The 17,638-nt window shown below is 43.1% G+C and overlaps 1 protein-coding gene across 6 annotated transcripts; it reads right to left on the reverse strand.

Moving 5' to 3' along the window:
* On the reverse strand, positions 1–17,039 carry LOC117773442 (protein KIAA0100-like). Of its 6 annotated transcripts, none has more exons than XM_034605391.1 (41): positions 16,862–17,039; positions 16,190–16,327; positions 15,585–15,711; positions 15,375–15,424; positions 15,136–15,277; positions 14,937–15,055; positions 14,760–14,820; positions 14,503–14,686; positions 13,485–13,608; positions 13,270–13,394; positions 13,095–13,162; positions 12,860–12,996; positions 12,427–12,581; positions 11,812–12,005; positions 11,165–11,462; positions 10,566–10,771; positions 9,427–10,477; positions 9,131–9,322; positions 8,733–8,935; positions 8,406–8,524; positions 8,088–8,311; positions 7,754–7,944; positions 7,538–7,637; positions 7,209–7,408; positions 6,830–7,118; positions 6,590–6,747; positions 6,144–6,350; positions 5,937–6,036; positions 5,583–5,765; positions 5,323–5,444; positions 5,053–5,208; positions 4,611–4,732; positions 4,344–4,524; positions 4,155–4,241; positions 3,605–3,613; positions 2,994–3,104; positions 2,767–2,902; positions 2,376–2,500; positions 1,971–2,072; positions 1,479–1,613; positions 1–1,242 (listed from the first exon to the last, which is right to left on the reverse strand). In XM_034605391.1, exons 2-41 carry the CDS (start codon positions 16,258–16,260, stop codon positions 1,057–1,059), a joined length of 6,750 nt encoding a protein of 2,249 aa, XP_034461282.1. In that variant the 5' UTR covers positions 16,261–16,327; positions 16,862–17,039; the 3' UTR covers positions 1–1,056. The 6 variants fall into 6 exon arrangements, with proteins under 6 accessions (XP_034461282.1, XP_034461286.1, XP_034461281.1 ...); XM_034605395.1 differs by having other exon boundaries at positions 12,427–12,545; positions 16,190–16,330; XM_034605390.1 differs by having other exon boundaries at positions 16,190–16,330.
* Between the last annotated feature and the right edge of the window lie 599 nt (positions 17,040–17,638).

A 17,638-nucleotide genomic window follows, 5' to 3' on the forward strand; every position in this document is an offset into this window, starting at 1 on the left:
TGAGAGACTAGAACACTTTTATTGACAGATAAACAATAAGCCACAGAGCCGATAGAAACATTAACGCGTCTGCGTTTGTGATATCATCCTTTTTTCATTGAAATGTTTAGAGCATATTTTCTTCTTCTTAATAGAAATGGGAGTGAAATAAACAAAGCTTAGCAGCGCAGTTATACAAGTAATTTAACGCAAAACAACCATAATTACAAAAATATCAAAATACTTTGCATAAAAAGTGCTTTAGTGACAAAATTACAAAAACATACACTCAGCGATTAGCGGCAGCATATTTCTGTTTGCCACGATATCTGAGCACCGCGTGATACGACATGAAAACGTTTCAGCTGCTGTTAGGGATGTATTGCACTGAGATGAGGATACAGTCAGACAGCGAGCTGAGGGGTTTTCTTTGATGGGAAAAGGCCTTCGTGTCTGTGACAGTCATTCAGCCTCGCGCAACCTCTATAAGCTTTATTAAAACATATTGATATATTTATTGATGACATTTCAAAGTCTACGGTTTACAGCTGACAGCGATGAAGGTGCTTTCATTCGAGTCCTAGTTATTCCACCAGTTCTTGAGCTAGCGTGAGTTCCTGAACCAGCAGGAACAGTTGCTCTCAGTATTACAGAAGCAGCGGAACAGTAACAGTGAAGTGCTACTTACATACTGTAAATCTTCCCCCGCTACATTCACTACAACCTGAGGGGTCACTAGTTTCAAAGTTGCAGAGTGTTTGAAATGCAGAGACTTTTGATGGCACACAAATAAAGAAGATAAGATAATATATTTGGTCAAAATGGCACCGTGTTACTCCTGGTGCGGAGTTCCCTCTCAGGGATTTTGGGCATAAATTCAAATCTCAGGAGTGAAAAATAAAAGTCTTTAACTTCAGCAGGCTCATATGATACAGTAAACTATTCTCAATAACAGTTTGAAATGCTCCACTCCCTTTTCCTTGTGGTTCAAAGAGACAGGCTGATATTCTGAGGGTCCGTGGTGGATCGTCCAGTTGAGCTCAGGCTCGGTGTGAAATGTGTTGAGTGTTTGTTGGTTCACTTGCGTCGACTGAAGATGCTCTTTTTACTGAAGCTCTTGTCTGCAGCGCTGAGGCCGATGAGGAGCCGCGCCTTCTCGTCCTCCTCCTGCTGCTGCAGGCTGTTGTCCGACTTCCCCTCAGACGTCTTCCCCCGCATGTCCGAGCCCGCGGCCGGCTTCAAACGCAGCTTCTCTTTTATCATCTGGGCAAGAGGAAGCAAAAGAGACGACTTTCTTAAGAAAACTTTTCAGTGTCTGTGAAAATATATGCATTTTCTCCTCCTGGACATTGTTGGCAATGGCAAATAAAATAACTGAAAACATTACACTGATTTTAAATCTTAAATAACACACCGCAACAAGGTGTTTGCCTTAAATAACAGATCATGTGGATTTAAACTAGAGGGGGGAGAGGAATCCAGAGAGCAGTTTTGTGTACCTGTGCTACAAGAGCTTTCCGGCTGTCTCTTTTCACAGCCATGGCAAAGTCGAGCCACGTCCAGGTGTTGTTGTGATACTCCAAACAAGGCAGAACCAGGTTCAGGTCCTTCCAGTCCACGCTGCTCTTTTCTCCCTGAGGAACACGGACATTTCACAATAAAACAGGGATTTAACATGAACCCATGATCTGATTGGGACAAGAAAAGGATCTCGACTTAATCAGAAAGGGAATTCAATATCAGACACATATTTGTCTTGCCACAGTTTCATGAAACACACTTTTTTACATATAACACAACTCCTTGTTTTGTTGATGCTTCATTGTAGAGATGTTTGCAGTGCTCTCTGCCCCCGATCACTCATTCTCTCTCACATCCATAAAGTTTTTACCTTCCTCAGCAGGGAGGCAGAATTCAGCTCAACATCTGCCCTGCTCTGTAAGATGTGCGTGAGTAACCCCCAGTAACTGATGCTGCGCAGAGGAACCCACCTTGTAGCTGACACAGAGGGGCACTTGTGGAATCTTGACGTAGATGAAGGAGTTGTTCATAGCAGCTCGCTCCTTCATTTTGTCAATGTCATCAACAGGGTGCTGGTGGGAGGAAAATAAAATGATTTATTTTCATGCAAGAATAATATCCTCAATCAGTTTTTTTCTACATGTAGTTTACATTGCTCTTAATTCTTCAAATTCTTGAATTATTATTTAGAATCTGTGTAATATTTATATCCTCCTTCTTTAATGCGTAAATGCAGTAATTGTATGTGTAATAGAAAGGTGAAAACTGTTCTTTTGCTACTAAAACTACAAAAAACTAAGTATTGATAATAAAAATGTTATTCTTAATTTTGTGTTGTTGGACCTAAACACAATGAACCAAAAAAGCATGAGTACCTCTGGAGGTTTCCTGAATGACCTCCTGACCCCAGCAGAGCGGTTCAGTCCCTGGGTGACACCTTTGCTGGGGCCCATAGCGCCCATGGTGTCCTCTGACGACTGTCGAGACTTGACAGGGATACCTGGGACACAGACCGCATTGACATCAGCACTGTGGCCTTTGGGTGACTCCGCACCCTACACCTTAAACTCCCTCTGAGCCTCTCACACATATCTCAAGGTCACAGACAAAGTTCCAGCGCCCTTTAATAGCTCAGAGCGATGACATAACACTGTTTAGAGCAATTCAACACCAAACACACAAGTCTCCAGGCTTGTGATCACACACAGACATCGAGGTGCAACTCAGTTTACTTGTGTCATAATTCCACTGTTGATAAAACCATACCAGTAGTAACCAATCTGAATTTGTCTTCCTCATCAGTGACCTCCTCCTCCTCTACATTTCTTCCAGGGAAGAAAAATCCCATCATTCTTTTGAAGAACTGGTACATCAGCTGGATGGTGAGAGGCACCACATTCACCTGAGGACGAAAAGGTTTTGGTCATTAGAAGAGAAGAATCTCTAAAATACAATCTACACATTTCAGATTAGCTGCATGTGAAATTCCTCACCTCAAAATGTTCCTTCACTGAGATTCCACCCACAGGGGGCCGCACTTTACTGAAAATCCGCAGGGCAAACTGGCGTCCTGACTGACAGTTACTCTGAGGACGAAGTACGACCTAGAAATACAAAAGAGTTTATTTTATCTTCAGCATCATCATCATATCAGAAGCTCAAGTTGCTGGTCCTTGTAAAATCCTCCTATGAGACATGCGCCGAGGAAACGCATTCAATTTGGGCGTCGATTTTTTTCCCCTGTCTTTAACGTTGTGAGATATTTTCATTGATTTCCCAGGGAATAATTCATGGATCTTGATGAAAACAATCAGGCATAATTAGGCGACGTCTATGAGTGAGTGCAATTTGGTTCGTGCATATTCTAGTTTGGTGTACTTTTGGAGAAAAAAATGTCAACACCACAAATAATTAAAGATAAAAAGAACAGAATGGAAAAACAACTATGAGGTTGTGAGTGCACTTGTAATGAGTCCTTGTTCGCACATGCATCAATGAATTCCTGCATGCAACACTAAATATGAAAGAGTGATCCCATCTGTACAAACAAGATGGAGTCGACACAGACATTACAGTCTTGTCCCTGTACCAACAGTGTACATACCCTCACACGCTGCACAGAGGAAACCAGGCAGAGAGTCAAATGTGAGTTAACACTGCATTTTCAGCTATTTTGCACATATATAAGCCACGTTTTTTTTAACAACATGTGAGAAATGTAATGCAATTAATTTTGATTGACACTGTCAGAGAGGTGTCAATTTAACTGTACACATATGTTTATTATTGAAATTGTAGTTTTCAGTGGTGTTGAACCGAACAGCATTACACTGAGGTAGTTTTTTTAATGTTTTATAAACGTGAGGAGGGAAAACATGAGAAATACGAATGAAATGCAGTCCAGTACAAAACCACTGAAAACTCCAACCTCGATAAATAAATATAAAAAATGATTATTCACTGGAAACCTGTTATAGTGATCACGGATATAGTGATCAACTGTTTATGGATCAAAAAGCTTGGGATAGAATTGTTCCTATACAAATGGTGTTTAAATATTTCGGTTACAGTGATCTGCATACAGTGATCATTTTGGGTCTTTTCATACAAGTTTGGACTCTAAAAGATTTATTTATTATTATCAAGTTATTTACCTTGTATGCTGCATTGGGCAGCAGGTTGTTCATTGTGAACCACCCAAGCTCCAAAAGATGCTCGGCCGTGTCATCAGACTTGTTCAGCTGTGAGGACAAAGTATTCACAACAGTGGTGAACATCAAGAATGATATTTGAAAAAGAAAAATCTCATCGTTGCTGCTGCTGTAGCTGTTTGCTGAGCCCACCTTGCTGTACATGAATCTCTGCAGCTCCAGCTCAGCGATACCAAGCTGCCCGTCCTCTTCAGTCAAACACCAGCGGGCCTGAGCAAAGTAGAACTCTGTTCTCCTCACCACACTCACGTCCTCTGGGGGCTTACGCAGCTCCAGCTTGTTTGCACGTTGCAGCTGGAAGTCCTTAAAACACCTGGAGGACAGAAAGAAAATGTGTGTTGTTTTACACGTGTTCCACATCTCAACAGCACTGGTTGTGTATGAGTGCTGATGTGAGACCTGATAAGAATGTTGAGCTCTTCACTCTTCATCTGCATGTCATTCTTCTCCTGGTTTAGCTGGTTCTGTAGTCGGGTGTTGATCTCCATCAGTTCATCACCGCTCAGCTCCTCGGGTTGTGCCTGCAGGATGAAGAGGGAGAACATATGTTTATTTAAGTGCAGACCTGGTGGAATTTTTAACATATTTGTTTTAGATTTCATACCCAGATTCTTCACAATAATGCTTACCTGTCAAATTGTCCTAACTGTTCTGCTCATTTACTTTTTGAGCTAAATGCAGTGCTGTCAATGTCATTTGAAAACTTTGCAGATTTAACTTGACGTGCAGAAGTTAACATCAGACATCAGACTTTCTTCAGATGGACAATGAGTTTTAAATAACAGCAGAACTCACTCAGAAGAGGGTGATTTATATTCTAGTAGAGCAATGAGAGGCTCACCCTGATGTTGGAGTAAATCTGCTTCTCAAGGCGTCGGATCTGAGCGAGATGCTGCCTCACGGCCTCCTGGAGATGCAAAATGCTGCTGCGCTGCTCCTCTGGGTTACTAGAAATTTCCAGCTGGAAACGGACTCGCTGCTTTTTCTCACTGTGCTCCTGGACAGCACGGACAGGGCATAAAAACACACAATGAGCAAAACTGAAACACTGGTAAAGACATAGAAATCTTCTATAAATTGGGATGATTAGACAACTGGTGGTCAAGCCTACTTTGCGTCTTGGCTCCACGTGCAACAACAGGTTGTTGACAATGTCCAGGATCATAGCGTACTGAACAGGGTTAGTGGATATCTCAAGATCATGGTGAATCAGGGTGAAGGTGTCCACAGCCCCTGGAAAAATAACTATTTTTAGACCTCATGCATAATAACAGTGACAGTTAAAATTACAATTTGTGCAAGATTCCTCTCTGAAAAATGGGGATCTTTCCTTTTTTCCCCCACAAGAAACCAAATGCACTCGAAACATACCAGCCTGTTTTTTGAGCAGGTCCTCTTTCTCATGGTCATTCCTCAGCTCTGGTGGTTTGATCTGCGTGGCCAGCTCCGGGTTAATGTCGTGACTGTAACTGATGTAGTGCATCCGGCAGCTACAGCGTGAGATGATGCGCTGAACCTGCTGAGCCTCGTTCACTTGAGCTGGCTGGTTCCAATCTACAGTTATTGAAAAGGACAAGTGTCACAGTAAACAACAATTCAGTGAATCAAAATCAGTCTGCAGGTATACGATGAAAAAAATAGATGTAGCAGGCAGTTATTTTTATAGCTGTATTTGTATATTCTGTAACATGTACTAAGAAATGAATAGTGGGTTATTGTGACTACCTGTGGTGGTGCAAACCATTCCTCCCACAGCCTGGCCACTTTCCATCAGCTCCAACACCGAGTCCAGGTTACGCTGCCGGTGTTCCTCGATGTTTTTCACCTGCACACAACATAATACAATAATGGCAAATCGAAGAAAGCACAGCACAATTTAAGTTAGATCAGTTTGTGACTTGTTGAATTTGCACGACTGAGAGACATGCCTACCTCCAGCCACAGCTGCCTGTCCTCTTGCTCGGATGGGTTGGGCTCCATGGTGGCAAAGTACTGCATGCCGTCCAGCAGACAGGTCCAGGTGGTCTTCTGCTTCAGGGTGTCATTGTACCAGGCAGGATGGTGCTCACACTGTAGAAGCTGAGCTTTTGCTGCAGACACCAAGACACAGCCTGCTGTCTCTGTGCCTTGCATCATCATCTGGGTAAAGCAAAATAGAGCTGGATTAAAACACTGGATTAAAACACTGGATTAATCAGATAAATTAAGCTTCATTCAATTCACCAGGTCTGGAGAAAGAAAAACTCCACAAAGAGAAATCTTTATAGAAATGTGAAATTTTGAGTGAATCACAGAGGCCAAATTCCTGGATTTTCCTCTAGCAGATCTTGTGATCCTTCAATAACAAAACAAATTACTGCTATGATCCATGTAGCTACCTGACAGTTGACTAATTCAATGAACCAGTTGCGGTTATAGACGTCGTCGGTCTGACAGGCTGCGATGCCACACAGTTGGTCGCTGACACCCGAGTCCTCTTCTGAAAACACCACAAACTTGTCGGTTTCCTCGATTAGCTTCTGGAGCATTGATGTTCCTACAGAATGAGGTGGAAAAGGAAGAGGTTAACAGACTTTTCAAATTACTCTGCTGTTTTCCTGTTCAAGTAATTTCCTCACCTTCATTTTGAGTCTTCTCTGCCCGAGCGACTGTGGGCGTTGTGGGAGCTGTGGTGGGAGAGTAGTTGGAAGGAGTGCGTTTGAGTTTTTTGGTCTGCAGCTGTGTGTCAATCCTCAGACCCTTCAAAGCCTCCGTGGAGAGATTTCTCTTCAGCACAGATGCCTTTTTGTAACCGTCGTACAGGCCAAACGCTATGTTCCTGTTGGTGGTGGTCCACGAAGCACGCAGGTCGACCAGGCGCAGTTTGTGAGTGTACGAATTATTTGTCTCATCCTTCTGGTTCACCTCCTGTCAGCAACATTCAAGATGTTGATTATTAATATATATACAGGCGGTGAAGAATAAGTTTAAATCTGAGGAATCCTTTTGGGCTTTTACCTCCTCCATGCGGTTGCTCTGTCGCTGGTAGCTGAGGGACGACAGGCTGAGCAGGTGCGTTTTCTTCACCTGAGCGTTGATCTGGTGGTCGGCCGTCTCATCCCAGGTGGAGGCCATCAGGTGAACCGTCACCTGTGAGAGCTCACTAACCATCTGAGTCACATTCCATTCAGAGATCAGCCTCCTCATCACAGTGCCGGCTGAGATAACACAAACAAACACACATGCATCCATATTAAAAATACACAAACCACTTCAAGCACTGCTGGTCTAATCGGCGACATCTGTATGAACACCCTGCACTTCCTGAATCTCTTCATCATCTTTACCTTGAGGAATAAGTCTCTGTGCCCCTCGAGTGAAGACATGGCCTTTGCTGCATTCCACCTGAATACCTCTCTGCTGAGCAAAGGAGGCCCAGTAATGCACCTGAAATATACACAATATGGATTAAATACCCAAAGCACATGATGTCCTGCGTAAAAATGACTGCGAATGCAATTTTATATTGGGCTACTGGAGGGAAGCCTAAAAAAAACACTTGCTTGTAGTTGTGGGAAGGCGGCTGTGTAGGACATCTGTTTGTAGTGCTGACCGAGCTTCCTGCGGATCGGCCTGAGGCTGTGGAAGAGCTTTCCTCTGCAGATTGGTCGGGATACACCGGTCCAGGTGGCCCAGAAGTTCTGCATCCAGCGCAGAGTGCTGCTGTACAGCAGGATTCTCGGCTGACACGGTTCTGCAAAGATAAAATATAACTTCTACAACAAGATACATATACAATACTTATTTTAAGTGCAGTGGGCTTAACCACTGTTCACCAAGATAAATTCCAGGCTTCTAAAGACCCGTTTTTACCCTGTATGATAGAGAGACATGTACCTGTGCCACAGTGCTGGTTAAGGTCCATGGTGATTGAGAGGTTGAGGTTCTCAGAGCGAAAGGCTCTGTAGGAGTCATGAGGTTGTCCTGAGGTCACGTCTGCAACATTATCGGCACAGCAGACCATTACAGCGTGGTGGTCGTGGGGGTTGCCATGACAAAGCCATTGGAGGTCGAGGGTCATACACAGGTTGGGTAGACGTAGAAAACAAATGTCATCATACCTGGTATAGAAAGAAAAACATTTAATTAGTGAAGGATTCTATACAAATTGGGGTAAAGGTTGCATTTAACTACACCTCTGATGTCTCCACTTACTTTGATGCTGTCCTGACATTCACATCCAAGTCTCCTTTAAAAACAAACTGTCCTGGGTTCCAGTCAAAGTTCACCTTATTCCATTCCCAGTGCAAGTTTTCTGTTGTGTTATAAGGGTCCTGCAAAAATGTGACTCAATATTATTATTGAGCACACAGTAAAAAATAATATATTTTCCACTTCATTGCTCAAAATATATGGAACTAAAACAAAAGAGTGTTAAATTATTACATGTAAACAATGAAGGAAAGTAAATAAAGATATATTTTGTCATAGAATTAACAAAATTTGCAAACAAACTTATTTTATAGATGTCCAGTGTTTTACCTCTGTAGCCAGTTGATGGAGATTCGCCTGATCAATGTCCATTTCCCAGTGTCCGTGCATCAGGAGACGACTTTTGTCCCACCAAGCCAAGGGTGGCGAGGGATCAACTGTGGGTTTGGTCAGGAGGTCGACTGACTGGCCGACCAAAGTCCAGGCCGGGTCCCAACATGGCCCCCAAACGATTGTGTAGAGAGAGATGTTTGCTGTAAAAAGTTTCAATGGGAGACATTAATGTTTATTTACACCAGTGCTTTTCCTATGATGATATGTCAGAATGATTATTCCCTTCTTCTTCTTTTGAACGATTGTTTTAGTCATGAGCAGATACAGCACATTCAAATCGAAGAGTTCAGGGGTAGTGATAGTAAACTTCCACAAAGTTTATACCCATAACTCACATTTGAAATCATAGTAGAACTTGAGTGGTGGCATATTCCTTTGGACTGTTACATCTCCCCATGGTTGACCGAGTGGGACAATCTCTTTGCGACGAGCTCTCGCCTGTCCGTCCTGCTCTGTCCCAATCAGACGCCCTGAGAGCTCCCAGTCCCGGATCTCAAACAGGTAGCGAGGGAAGTCTCGAATCCTCACTGGCACAAGGCAATGACAGCAAAGAAGTAAATCATTTTGCCTATGCTGTGTTAACATGACACTATAAAGGGTTTAAAGTAAATATTTTCCAGTTTATTCTTACCCAAAAATGCAGTTAGTTTAAACTTGACTGCACGGCACCACTGGACCACCAGGGGGAGACTTTCTCTGGGGAAGGGACTGATCTTATCAATGTCCCTCAGTTGCTCTCTCACCCTGTCAGGCCCATGAAGAGACTCATCAGCCAGGGCTACAAGCTCCAAGTCTGACACAGTCCACGTCAGCAGAGACTTCCTCATGGGTGTGTTTGCGTAAAGGCGGCGTGAGCGCTGGATGTAGATCTCGATGTGCTTTTTCTCCAGTGAACTATACAGCTCTTCTATTTTTCGGGCAGGCAGAAGTTCTCCATGCTGCTTGCGAAGATCTGCCACCTTCTTATCTAGAAGCTGCAGACGCTTCGCACTTTCCTTACTCTCGTCCTTCATCAGCTCGTAGTTGTCTCGCAGCTTGATTTCAAAGACGTCATCCAGGAAGACAAACGAGAACTGGCTGATTTTGAACACCAGGTCCGGAGGCAGAGGTTGGACGGCAGATGCCTGGCCCGGGGAGCGATGGAGAGTCTTCAACCACTTCTGCACACTGATGGCTTTGTCAAAGGTGTCTGAGAAATTGTACTGGTATGGGAACTCGACAGTCAACGAAGGACACGTGAGAACCCAGACTCGGTTGTGAGGAGTGATGAGGAAAGGGAAAGTGTCTCTGTGCAGCTGCATCTCACTCATCTCTTCCTGTGTCTCCACATCTAGATCTTTAAAGAAGACGATGTTGTTGCCATCAAAGTCGAAGGTCAGTGAAGGTGAGCGTATGTGCATGGAGCCGTCATGCTTGGAGACTGAGAGGCCCTCTGTGTGCAGGAGGATGTAGTTCTCTTCACTAACATGGGCAGTCAAACGTGTACAGGCCAGTTCCACACGCACACACAGCCTTCTTCTTTGCCCTGACACAACTTTAGACTCTGGAGGTGTGACTGCAGCGTCCTCTTCCTTCTCTCCACAGAGCATATGCCAACAAGCCTGAGCTTCGGTCATGTGCTGATATAAGACCATGTGGTCTGGTGGCGTCCATTCAACAGTGAGCTCTTCTTCACTTTGAACCTGATTGAGACATGACAAAAAAAAAAATGTATATTGACACACCCATTATTTTAGTCCAGAGAATTAAAACTTGAAAAGATGTGATTACCTGTAAGGTGTGGGTGGTGAGGTGGTAGCAGAACTCTATCGTGGAGAGTTTGAACACAGGGTGAGGGGTTTGCGAGGCAGGGCAACATGTTTCCATGTTCTCGGCGAGTGTTTTGACCACAGACAAACTCACGTCCTGTAGAGTCACAGTGGAGGTCTCTGCAGAGCTCAAGACTCCCACGGTGTCCATCCGCAAAGACACAGCTCCTAAAGGATACACAAGAAAAAAAAGAGATCAATGATGATCCACTGCTAGCAGAGAATTTTGCGTAAGATAGTGAAAACATACGAGGACATTTTTAAGAAGAAAGTCTTTTTCATTTCTAATTTCTAATCTTTTCTTTCAAATTCATTGCTCATTGTTTATGATGTATTTCAACATAGCAACAATCACTTAACTGTCACACAAGTCACAAATGAGCAGGTGGTAATAGTCATTAATAGCTTGAGCTGTACAGCAGTCACATAAATGTCTGCCTTGTAGTCGTTAAAGAAGATGTATATAAATAGTACAATTAGGACCTGTCTTTTCAGGCAAACCACCATCTGATACATTACACCTATGCATATCCAAAACACTCTCAGTGAGAAACTTCTTACCCGCCAGATTCGAGAATGTGAATACATTAACATCCTCCAGGCAGCAGTCCAGTTTAAAAAGCAGGTGTAGCTGTGAGGACGGGATGCGTTGGACGGTTTCATCAGTAGAGGGAGTCGCTGCAGCCACATCTGGCAGCTGTGGCCCAGCATCACCAGGGAAACAAATGAGGGACAGCAGGCGAGACAGACACAGTGCACAGGTCTCTGAAAGCTCCACTTGAAGCCCTTTCAGTTTGGACTCCAAGCTTAGACTCGGAGACTGGCTACCCGGATCCATGTGGGGTCGGTTTAAACTCCCCTAGAAGAAGGAGGGATTAAAAGTACATGAACATTATCGATCATGTACGCCAATAAATCCTCTGACTTACAGGCTCATTAACATAAAAACATGTTGAAACAGCGCAGAGTTAATGTCTTTCATCTAATTTGTGTTTGGGGATGTAAAAGAATTATAGGAAATTATAGGAAATAGAAAGAGAAAGAGAAAGTAGTTGATAAAAGGCTATGACGTAGCTGTGTAAATATATAGGGATATACAGTAGACACCTTTGGTTATGCATTTAGAAACTGTAACAATGAATCTGAAGAGTCACTGCAAATAAAAAGAAAAAAGTCTCTTAATGCTTCTTAATATTATGGTTTCTTACCTGAAGACTGAGTGAGTCTAGAATGAGGGCCTCTCCCCACACATGTTTACCAGGAGGGTGGGGTGCTTGTTGGATGTGAGACCCTTGGCCCACCCTCCACCAGAAGTTGTCCAGGGACAGTGACGCACGCTGGTGAACGTTCTGGGGCTCCGGACTCTCTTTGTCAACTTTAATGTCGAGAAGATGTTGCAGTTCTGCAGACATGGAGAGAATACACTTGTATCACAAAACTACTTTTGAGGAAAAACATTTGAATTTGCTGCAGTATAGTGATTGAAGTCATTCTGAATCACAAAGCTGTGAAAAGTCAACAGTGGTAAAAGGAGAATAAGTTAATGTGTAACTTTTAAAAGGCACTCGAACAAAGGGCCTTATCTAATCGAGTTTGTTTGGAAAAGGTTGACCTAAAGGTTGCCTGCAGAATAAAAACCATGAAGATTTATTGAAGGAAGATTTGTTGTAATAACAGTGCAGGACTTGCACATGATGTTAAGTAATAAAGTGCTACTGCTTATCACACCGTGTTCAGGTTATACTTTAACACAATATCATGTGATGTTCACCTGCCTTTGTTTGTGCGCTCATGTGTGAAGTGTGTGAAAGTCTTAACTGTACCTGCACTGGCAGACAGGAAGCCAAGAGCAAAAGGCGTTGTGTCTCCCAGCTGAACAGACACATTAACGTTCGACACGGAGGAAGTGATCATCACAGGAGCATCCAGGTGAGGGAGGCGCCTGAGGGAAAGGAGGGTGGGCAAATAATCTAATGGACTAAACAATAGAATAAAATGATGGGACAAATAATACAGAATGAGTGATGCACACACACACACAGACACGTGGATAAGAAAAAGAAGATAGCAAAAGATATTAAAATATTATTTCCATCGCAGTGGGAGATTCAAGCAAAGTGGTGACAGAATACAGACTCAATCATTCCAGTCAACTTTGAAAGACGCCACAGAAAATGTGTGGTTACACTTTTCCCAAGCCAAGTATTAATTACAATAAAGCAAACTACACCTTTGAGTTTTGCCTTTGAAACTTACCTTTTTTTGTTTGCCGCTTTCCTGTGGATTAGCTGTTCCCATGGAAATAGATTCAGCCAATGGGAGAACTCCTGGTGGCGGTAGTGGATGATGCAAGTGTTTACTGTGAATGACCCTGAGATGTCAATTGACGTAACCTAAATTTATAAAAACAAAAGACACATCAGTAAAGATTATGAGTCACACATTTACGAAGCTTTCACCAGACAATGTAACTGTCAAGCATCTTCCTGACCTGCATGGCAGTCTTCAGTGTGTTCAAACAAAGGATTCTTTGCCGGCTCTGAGAGAGGAGAAGTCCATCTGCCAATTAAAAAAGAAAAAAAAAAAAGAAAAGGACATGTTATTCATAGCTTTTTCCTTCATCCAAGTCTCTCTGCGTTACGTCTGGTGCCCAGCTGTCCACTAACCCTCTAGAACGAGCTCCAGGCTACTCTGGGGAAAGCTCAGCTCAGGAGTGAAGCTTTTAAGAGGAAGCTGCTCATCGTCACGTCCATAGGAAACCTTTAGAGACTTCAGGGTCCAGTTCAGGTGCCTGTGCAGATGGGAAAAAGTACCATAACTAGGGAAATCAAAATGTACAGAAAAATATGTGCAGGCAGCAGATGGTAAAGGACTGACTCACCTTTTCTGGCTGTGCATGGACAGGGTTACATTCGTGTTATCAAATTCCAAATTGACAATGTGAGGAATCAGCTGATGAACCCGCTCCACAGCCTCAGTGTGGATGAAATTGGTAGTTTCCATCTCTAAAAGGGAAAAGTATTATAATGCAATTAAATGGCATTATTACATAATATGTATGTAGTATCATGTAATATAACAGGAATACCAGCAAACTAAATATGTTTAATAGTTAAAAACAAGGTACAATACATTAATCAAATTATTTTGTGGGATATCTAGCAATGTGTATATCATTTAGACTTCACTAGAGTAAATTTATTGCATTAAACGTATCGTCTGTCTGAAATGGCAGAAATGAGGCAGCTTTTGATTGGCTCAATTGTGCCTATAAAAATAGTATATCCCAGTAAGTATCCTGGGAATTGTGGTCAAAAGTTACTGGAAATGGTGCTTCTTAGGTTTCTCATAATCCAAAAATATTTGTATTGAAATACCAGACTGAACTTATGTGTCATCTCCTCCTTTTCCCTTGTGACTGTTAATGTGTATTTATATGAGCACTACTGCTAAACTTAACCATGTCTGTGCTACTGGTAACAACAACATTTCAAGAAATAATAATAATAAAAAAAACTGTAAAACACACTTACATTTTGTGTTATTTCAAATGATGTTACAGACTTTTTCTCACTATTTAAATAATTGTGTAATTTCTGCTTTATTTGACTTTGCAGGTTAAAGCTAATCTATTTATCATTAAACATGTAGACATTTCAAGCACCTACAAAGGTCGAACAGACCTGTATGATATGACCTTGTCCTCAATTTCTTACTGGTTAACTAAACAGCAAAATGTCTCAGACGATTTAGAATAAAGCAAAAACCAAAACTATTAGTGCCACCTCGGTCATCGTTCTGGCTACTAACTCGGAGCGTATGAAGCATATCAAATGAGAGGATTGTAATTAAACTGTAATATTTTAACATTTGACAGCTCACACCCTGCACTTACTCACCTGATGCATCGTGAACACTCCTTGAGGGAGATGGGGGAAGCAGGAGTTGGCTGAGGAACAGTCCCTCATGCAGCTCTGCGATGAGGGTCCTCACATTCAGAGACAGGCAACCTGGCTTCATGTCTGGTAGACTCACATCTCCAGACAGCAGCAGGCTCAAGGCCACTTCAGCCAAACATATGTCCTACAGTGGAGAGCACGTTAGTCAGACACGTTCAACCAGAAATTTGTATTTCCCAGGCAATAACATAGCTCACCAGTTGACTGCTTTTAAGCACTTTACTGCTGAGCTGCCCGACTGAGAAGTCCCACGCTAACCTGCAAGAAACGTTAGATTAAAATGAATGTGAAGCATCTTCCCTGCTCTGACAATTCTTTCAAAATGAAATGAATGTGGTCCACAGAGACAACAAACAGCAAAAAAATGCAATTACCGTTTACTCTGGTGGTCAAGTAACAAGGTGATGCCTGTTAAAGTCATGTGCCACAGAGACTCTGACAGTGCGAGGTTCAGCACCATCACATTGATGGAGCTGATGTGGAACGACAGCAGCTGAGAACACAAAACAGAAAATGAGATGTCGTCTACAAATCAGTTTAGAAAAAGACTTGACTGTCAGTGAGTCTCCATACTTGTGACAGAAAGCGGAGCGTTGTCGGGCTGACTGAAATCCTCCCGGACTTTTTTCCATGGCTCTTCTTTACCAGAGGGCCCAGTGGTGCTTGCAGGTCAAACCTCACTCTGGTTTCACCGACACATAATGCCAGATATCTCCTGAAAAACACACACACAGTTAAACGTGGTAAATAATAGACGTAAAATCTCAAATAAGTAATGAGAAAATAATTTTAACATAAACAGTGGAACTTACGGCAAATCCTGGTTTAGAAGTTTACTTGAAATCCATATTCTGTCAATTTCCTGCCATAAAAAGAATCACGGTTGTCACTCCCCAAGTAAAACAAAAATGGCCCTTGATATATTATGGGAAAGTGCACACACATGTACCCCTGACGTGGGATCACAGGAACTGTATGAGCTGAGCTCAGGACATAAATGTCATGTAAACACAGTGTCTTACCAGAGTATGCTGGGGGTGAAACTGGATACTAACTCCTTGAACAGAAAACAGCCCGATTGATTTGATCTTCAGCTCTGCGTGGAGTGCAGTCTGGAAGAATCGCACAGCCAGGGTGCAGATGAGCCATCTAACAACACCGAGACAAACACACATTCAATTCAACTCCAAAACCTCAAAAACACTAAAGAAACCCCACAGTTCCCACAATGAGGAGCACTTTGGCGTCTGTGGAGAGAGAAAAAAACTCCCTCATTAACTGGAAGAAACCTCTGGAACCAGACTTAATGTGGGCGGCATCACCAGTTGGGGTGAGTGGAGAAAAATGGGGAAGAGGAGAGATGGGTGGAAAAGAGGAAAGAAGGAGAGAGAGAGAGAGAGAGAGAAGAGAGAGAGAGACCAGGAACAGTTGTGCACCATCAGGTTTCAGCTCTGACAGACAAGTTGAGTGATAAATATGGATGTAAAGATGTTAATATTGATAGTAGCAACTACTCATATAATAATATCTTCTAATAAACATCTCAGATCTGTACAGACAAAAAGGTAGATCCCTGTTAGACTAAATTAAATCAATGTTCCCTGTAGAGACTTCACAGAGGTCTCACCTGAAGATGACACATAGCAGCCCGATCCCAACCAGCAGGAGCAGGAGGAAGGAGATCAGCAAGAGAGACATGGTGTCCCGGGTCGTTCACACCCAAATGTCGGACATGGGTGTGATCATCTGGCTGCTGCTCCTTCAGCTGCTGTCAAAAAGAGGAAGAGATGCAACTACTTCAGTTTCACCCGCAGCAGCAGGAGCAGGAACTTCTGCCTGTGTGTGTCTGTGTGTGTGTGTGTGTGTGTGTTCCCTGGTGCACAACTCACACCTGACACATGCAACACCTGTAATGCATATTCACGATCGTTGTGTTCTTCAGCTAACGAGCACAGCTAGCCTCGCAGTGCTAACGTTGTTAATGAACTACAGTGTAGTTACAAACAACACGTAGCTCAACTTTACCCCCCCCACCCCACCCACACGCAGCGCCTCGAACTTAAACCTAAACTTACCCTTTAGTTAACTAACCCACAAACCTGCGACTAGTTGACAACGGTTGGTGACGTTAACCCAAACTAACCACGCATGAAATAGTTAAAAGACATTAACCGCCGCGTCGCACACACTCACACACAAACAGTGCTAGCATAGTAGCATGCTAGCGCTGCAGCTAACTTAGCGTTGCTATTTTGACAACTAGCCGCCGTGGAGAGAGGTGAGAGTTAGCCGCACTTACCCCGACACGCTCAGGGCTGTGAGGCTCCTCTACGCGGCGGCATAGTGACCGAGCCGAGGGCAGATCCAGCTGTTAGCTCCGTGCTGCTCCCGGACACAGGAAACACGACGTGGTCCACGAAGTGACAGGAGGAGCTGGATCATCACCGCCTACAACTGACATTCATTTGTAACTGTGCTTTACACACACACACACACACACACACACAGCAAACTCACACACTGTTAATAAAGGCGCAGAAGAAAATACAGCAAGTCAATCATGTTTTATTTGTACAGCCCATATTCACAAATCACAGTTTGTCTCAGGTGCAACAGCCTCAGTTCTTAACCCTCAACAAGAGTCAGGGAAAAGTACAACATGGAGTAAAACTGATGAAACCTCAGAGAGAGCCAGATGTGAGGATCCCTCTCCCGGGACGGACAGATGTGCAACAGATGCCACGTGTGACTGAACACATCAATAACATAACAGTGTTTACAACACTGATTAGAGGAAACAGGGTGTAATGGAGAAATGTGTCATATTTCAAAAATGTTTGCATATAGAAAAATGTCTGATAGAGATGAAGGGAGCAGCAGTGATACATGAGAGTATGTGAGTCATCAATCAGAGTCCATGATCAGCCGCCACCACGATCCACAATCCACCATCAAAATAAAAGGTGAAAAGTTTGAGAAACGGTTTATTTCCAGCAAATGTGACATTATTTGATTTTACATAGATTCAATGTAACTCAACCACATGACTAAACCATTGCAGCTGCACGATACTGAA

This window comes from Hippoglossus hippoglossus, chromosome 13 (assembly GCF_009819705.1).
Source record: "Hippoglossus hippoglossus isolate fHipHip1 chromosome 13, fHipHip1.pri, whole genome shotgun sequence".
NCBI classification, from domain to species: Eukaryota; Metazoa; Chordata; class Actinopteri; order Pleuronectiformes; family Pleuronectidae; genus Hippoglossus; species Hippoglossus hippoglossus.

Coding starts and splice junctions, on each gene's coding strand:
- LOC117773442 (XM_034605391.1), bottom strand. CDS start 16,260: ATGTCTCTCTTGCTGATCTCCTTCCTCCTGCTCCTGCTGGTTGGGATC. Junction 15,278..15,374: donor CTTCTAAACCAGGATTTGCC/GTAAGTTCCACT, acceptor TGTGTTTTTCAG/GAGATATCTGGCATTATGTG. Junction 2,501..2,766: donor ATTCAGATTGGTTACTACTG/GTATGGTTTTAT, acceptor TCTGTGTCCCAG/GTATCCCTGTCAAGTCTCGA.